Source organism: Loa loa, assembly GCF_000183805.2.
Source record: "Loa loa unplaced genomic scaffold supercont3.246, whole genome shotgun sequence".
NCBI classification, from domain to species: domain Eukaryota; kingdom Metazoa; phylum Nematoda; class Chromadorea; order Rhabditida; family Onchocercidae; genus Loa; species Loa loa.
In genome coordinates this window covers 72,076-78,922 of record NW_018108426.1, presented here as the reverse complement: position 1 = coordinate 78,922, position 6,847 = coordinate 72,076, and the positions used below count along the sequence as shown (strand labels likewise).

Sequence of the window (6,847 nt, the reverse complement as noted above, 5' to 3'; positions counted from 1 at the left end):
TATTTCATTAGACNGTATGATGAGATCCAATACGGTTTTATCTAAAGGTATACATTTTGNGCAAATGACAATGAAAGTAACCTATTAGGAATAATTTGAATATACTATGAATCAACTTTTAGCTTTCGACCAACAATAAAGGGGAAAAGTTAGCTGAACATTAATAGTAAGCGTTTTTGATACGCCAAAAAGGAAAATATTTTTTATCCTGAAACGATCATTGTTGCTATTTATGAAAATTGAATAACAAAAACAAAAAGGTGACGAGTAAAATGAATAACAAAATTTAATTGTGAAAAGAAGTAATCGACTAATGGTTTCTTTTTTTATTCAAACAAATGTATTAATACTTATTGAAGTTGTTGTACTAAATTATTGAAGGAAATTAATTTGGGTTAAAAAAAGATAGCTTTAGGCAAAACAAAATTTGTTGAAGAATAACGGAAAATGATTAATATAACTTTTATTTAAATGAAAATATTTGAAATATTTTCTTTTTTCATTGAAAGAAAATAATAATCTTTTCCTGAAAACTGATTATTTTCAATATAGTTTTGTAAAATTTTTATGTACAAAATATTTTCAATGAATACAAAATATATTTATAATGCGCTAAATTGTTGAAAATATTCCATTTATGTTGAAAAATCGATTTCTTTGTTTGAAAGAAATTTTTGAAACAAATTTTAACAGATTAATGAAAAAGATAAATGTATTTGTAATGAATTTACCGAGATATATTGTTTTTTTTCGTTTTATTTTTTATAATGCAAAAATGAAGAAAAGAAATGATTGAAGAATGCAAATTCAAAGCAAAAAAGAAAAAAAAACTAAGAATTCCAAGGAATATCATTTTTAAACGAATTTGAAACTAAAGAGATGAAAAAAATGCAAATTATTAAAATGATTTTAGCAGCTTTTAAACTTTAAATGTTTTTAAAATTATTTTTAACCTATATCCTGCTTGATTTAAGTATTATGTGTGAATTTTTTTTTCCGCATCTTACTGTAATAATTGATGGAAAATTTATTGTTGCTATAATTTTCGATAAATTTTAACCTTCTAATCAATTATAATTTTCGCGAAATTTGCATAAATTATTCAAAAATCAATTTTGTCTTTTAATCTTTACCGTCTTCTATTTCTAATAAAAATTTTGCCTTTTTTTTAATTAATATTTTAAGTTTTTAATTTTGCATGATTTAAAATCCAATTTTCAGTTTAAATAATAGTTATAAATAAATTATGGCAAATTTTATATCATTTCAATAACTATTCTTTGCCAATATTTTTTCAAACTGATCGCTAATTTGAGCAAATGGTTGTGTTGTTAAAATAATAATTGACATAATTCTGTTCTCATTTCTGATTTCATAATCGAATGTGGAAAGAATGTAGTCGGAAACGATTTACTGATAAGAATATATATCATATATGAAATAAAAAGAATTTTTTCACAATTTAAAAGATTAGAGCCATTAAATTATAAGAAAAAGAAAAAAAAAAACATCCTGAGGATGAAAAAAAAAAGTCGCCAATTATCTCTTGTTGAAAGTTTTTTTTTCAACATTATTCTTTAATGAAATGGAATTCAATTAATAAAGTTATAATAATTACAAATTAGTTTAAGATTAAATAAATAAAATTATTATAATGATTAGGAGGAAATGGTCGCATTTTATTTGCATATCAAACGAGCAATCTCTTAATAATTTTAAAATTTACAAAATATAAATAAATTATGAAAAAATAATAATGTTGCAGCTATGTTGCATAACATCAACAATTCAGTTTGCAAAATTCATTTTACGGACGATTTTCCTTGTCCGAATCATCCGATGAATAAATTACAGGATGATTTTCTTTATCCGAATCATTCGGTAAATAAATTCCAGGACAATTTTCTTTATCCGAATCATCCGATGAATAAATTCCAGGATGACGATTTTCTTTGTCCGAATCATCCGACGAATAAAATCCAGAATCTTTTTTTGCCGTTTCTTTCAGTAAACGTTGATCTTTCAGCGATTCCTGCAAAATTTAGAAAGAAAACATTGCAAATATTTAAAGTCAAACAACGAATTAATTAAAAGACAATATAATTAATTAAACAGCAAAATGGTTAATTAGACAGCAAGATAGTTAATTAAACAACGATCCGAAAACTTTTGCTTTATGCAAAATTTTCTCATTATACTTTTATAAATTGACTAACACGTTCAATTATCCAATTCTTAATTTTCTGATGTATTTTGTTACGCTCTTTCCGTCCATCACATGTACAAATACGGGAACAATATGGTGTTGACGTGAAAGTTTCTTGATGTAATGGCGGTTCGGGACATTTACACATCGATGCATCGGGTGTCATATTACCATTTGATATAACTTCTTCCATTTCCTTCACTGCTATCCTGTTAAATTTTAACGATCAACACGAATATAACACTATGAATAAGTTCTGTTAGTCCAAAAATAAGTGTAAGTTAACACAAAATCTTATTTAGTTTATATCTATTTCCGAACTTGAAATCCCTCCTTCTTTCAAGTACTTTGATGGTCAGTGCTCCGCCCTCAATTAATTCAAAAAAAGATAAGATTTGATTTTTTTTTTTTTTTTTTATGATAGATATCATCCTAAACATTTGATTGAAATGGTAGTAAAGAGGAAAAACGAAGTAATGGTTATCTGTCCAACATATTCAGAAGAAAGAAGTTAAACTGACTTTCAACCAAACAGATACAACATATTATGACCTCATTTTTTGACCAGAAGAGCTCTTGAAATCATCAACTATAATTAGCTTCGCATGAATTTTCTAATCCATCTGAAGATAAATTACAACGGTAGGTCATCTTAAACTGTTGAAGTATAAATATCACATCGATTACTTCCTACGTGAGAATTTCCATTTGAATCAGATGAATAAGATAGAATCTGAAGTATGGAATTGTTTAACAAACAATTACTAACGAGTATTCAAGTATTTGATATCACCAAGAAGCGTGTGATGTATCAGCCAAGGAAAACATAAATCAAACTTTGTTAAATATTAATAAATAATTCATGAATTGTTATGTAACTCGATTCCATAGAAGGGTTCTGGAGATTTTTTTTTTTTTTATTTATTCATTGAATTAACAATAACTTTTGCAGATCTTGAAATTAAAATAACGAGAAAATTTTAAAAAAGGATCTTGCTTAAGCATATTGGTAGCTCTTTTTATCATCTCAAATAAACAGAAATTGATTTTTGAGTTTCCAAAACTTCCGTAATCTTGAATTGTAATATAATTTCAGGTTTTTCTTTTCTTTTTTTTTTTTTTGAAGATTTGTATTGGCAAACGATATTCGCACTTCCCATAAATTTTCTTTCTTTGGAAATTAAATTTTCCTCTTTATAAAAAAGGTTAAAGAAGAGAGAGTCATTACAAATACATTTACCAAATATTTTTATTTAAAAATAAAAGATTGGAATCTCTAAATTGTTCATTTTTTGTTTAAAAGTAAAAATTTATGAAAATTCCATTTTTAAAAAACGGTAAAAAAATACAAATTGAAAATAAAATATAAAATAAAATATAAATATAAAAAATATAAAATATAAAAAAATATAAATTAATAAAAAATATAAATTAAAACTTTGTTATTTCAAAAGTATCATAATTTTAAATTTTACCTCACGGTAAGTAAATTAATATTGCTTTTATTACAAACATATTTTATAACTATTAGCATAAGCTGAAATAGTTAAAAGGAAAATTTGCTGAACTTTTTATCCTAATAATAATTGTTTTATATTTTTACAGAAAATATTGATTACTCAGGATATAAGAATTGAATCAATTCAGTTTGTTAGATCAACATATATGAATTGAATCAGTTCAACCCTTTAGATCAGTATAAATAAACTGAATTAGTTCAGTTTGTCAGATCATCACATACGAATTGAATCAGTTCAATCCCTGCAAATTCCATTTATAATCTGAAAATTTTCTTACTTGGTATATCATTAATATATGTCATTGTATTTGCTTCAGTTCTCAACCGCCTTTTCGTCTATCTTTATTAAATCATAAAACTGAATGATCAAAGATATTACAAAACTATTTTAACACAATTAAAATTTGACTTTCATTTTAATTCAAATAAAATAAATTTTGGAGAGTATGCAAAGTCAAAAAGGAAAAAAAAACTTCTCCAATTTTTTTTTTTTTGCTAATTAGTAAAGTTTTTCAGAATATATATATCGATTCAGTTGCATGTATTACACACAATAACTATTATAGGTATGATTTAAAGTTGCTTATATATTAAGTGCTAATGATGGAATTTTTATTTCGTAAATACAATTGTTTTTGGAAAAGAAACTATATAAATTATAAGCATCAAATTATATAAATTGTATCTTTACATTTTAACTAATACAAATCAAAAAATGATAAATATTTAACTTAAGAAAAAGAACTCTTATTATATAACATAATTTAATTTAATAAAAGTAATTAAATCTTTTAAAATTAAAAAAAAGTTAAATTTCAATTTACTTAGTACTGTAATACCCAATATTTTCATTTTAACTTACTAATTAACGCACTTAGAATTTGACTATTTTTTGAGATTATCATTCACTTCATATTAGCAATATTAAATAACTATCAATGGCACTTCTGAATATTTATTTCTCCCTTTCTCTTTCTTTCTTTCTTTCTCTCTCCCTCTCTCTCTCTTTCTTGCATAAATTTTAAAAAAAAAAGCTATGGCTATTAATGCAATTTCAATCCGAAAATTTTTTTGAAATATGGAAATATAGGCAATACCTATTCATCCAAGGTATATTGATAATATTAAATGATAAAAACATATAAAGAAAATCTTGCTTTACGAATTTTTAACTTTCTCATCAAGATTCTGTATTTAGAAAATTATTGGATTTTATATAAAGTAATTAGACCAGTAAAATTATGTTCTTTCTGGTGACCTTTCCCCTTTCATCCATTTTCCCTTGCGTTTTTAATTCAACTTCTTAGTCGACTTCTTAGTCGCCGACTTTTATTTGACCGAGGTCATCCACAATTAAAAAATACTTAAATTTAATATCTCGATCCATAATTATATGTGAAATATTACGAATTCCGGTGCATTCGTTATCATGCTAAGATTACAATTAGTGTCAGTATGTGAAAGTGTCACTGTGAATTATCAAAATAGCAAATAGACTTTCAAAATGATTGTTCATTAACAAAAGCTGATTCATACTGTTAATCATTGGAATATGAATTCCTATATCAGTTCTTATTGAATTATAACAGTTTTTAAATTACAACAATTTTATCATCAAAGGAGTAAACTGATACTTTGTTGCACTATTCAGGTTAAAAAGTGAAATATTTGGAGTTAAGAATTTCGAAACCGTAACTTTCTCACGGTCTAATTAGCAACCACATCTCAATTTAGTCACTTTTCCTTTTCAGACATTATAAATTATAAAGGGCAACATCATCTTGTCACGAGATTTGTCACCTCTGCCCATTATCTCATAATTACCAATCGTGCAATTAAGAATGAAATCCCTTCTCAATTATATCGGTCGCGATCTGTCGGCCTACTTTTGTTTCGGAGAGGATATCATTATATGCTGAATGTATTTTTTTTTTTATCAACATGACTAATTTCAATATCAAAAAGCAAAGATGCTGAAATGAATCAGGTCTATTAATTATTTCCAATTTCAATTCCAATTCAATTATCAACTACTCATAACATCTATCAATTGTTTATTGCTGTTAGATGACTTATTATAACTTTTGGGAGTACTTCATTTTATCAACTCAATCACACAACGACAATTTTTACAAAATTACTATGAGAGATTTCATAAATGCTTCTGGCAAAATTAGGAGTGAAATAATATGTCAATCAGTAATCCACTTGAGTTCTGCTTCCTTATCTATTCATTTAATTTACAAAAACAATTCAATTGATTATATAAAATTTGAATCAAATTTAAATAAAATTTCAATTAAAAAACGAATTAAAATATTCAAAGTTTTCATTATAATCATTGTTTATTTTATTTCATTATGAAAATAATGCGCAAATTATCTTTTGTATCCATCTACTTTATATTCTCAATATGATTCCCCGAAATATTTGATTAATTTATTAGATAGATAAGAAAGCAAAACATTTCTTTTGGTTTTTCTTTTTTTTTTTTTTAGTCGAAACAATTTATTAGGCACTTTCATAATGATATGATTATCATATTTAACATATGCTATTTTTATATATTATTGAAGATTAAATGTAAATCTAGAAGATCAAGAAAAAAAAAGACACAAAATGATTTTGTTTACAATTCCATTTGAACAATATTGTAAAATTATCAGATTGTAATTCATCGTTAAAACGATCATAAAATTTGTCATAAGCATGTCACTACCTCTCAATAATTTCTACATGGCTCTGAAGAAGGATGGTAAACCTGTGTGATTGACAGATGAATGATTGATTAGCTCCAAAAAGTAACTACACAGAAGCTGAATAAAATAAACATAGAAATAGGAACTATGTTTATTTTGAATGTTAGTCAAATGTCATGTTATATGAAATCAAATTAGCTTTATTTTCATAGTTACTAATTAAGGAATTAAATATAAAGACTGAAAAGAGAAGAATGGGAACAAAATGTCGGAACTTGCAATAGTTATAAAGGCTGAAAAGACTGACAGAATTGGTAGGATATATGGAAAATTTAAAGATAAAAATTTGAAAAAAAGGACTGAAATTACTTAAATAACATATGAAATATAATAATTATATTAAGTCAATGATATAGAAAAATT

At 24.9% G+C, this 6,847-nt stretch overlaps 1 protein-coding gene across 1 annotated transcript; it reads right to left on the bottom strand.

Moving 5' to 3' along the window:
* Positions 1-1,807: 1,807 nt before the first annotated feature.
* LOAG_11117 (hypothetical protein) lies at positions 1,808-2,399 on the bottom strand (the record flags this gene model as incomplete). Its single annotated transcript, XM_003146640.1, has 2 exons — positions 1,808-2,032; positions 2,217-2,399. 2 exons carry the CDS (start codon positions 2,397-2,399, stop codon positions 1,808-1,810), a joined length of 408 nt encoding a protein of 135 aa, XP_003146688.1.
* Between the last annotated feature and the right edge of the window lie 4,448 nt (positions 2,400-6,847).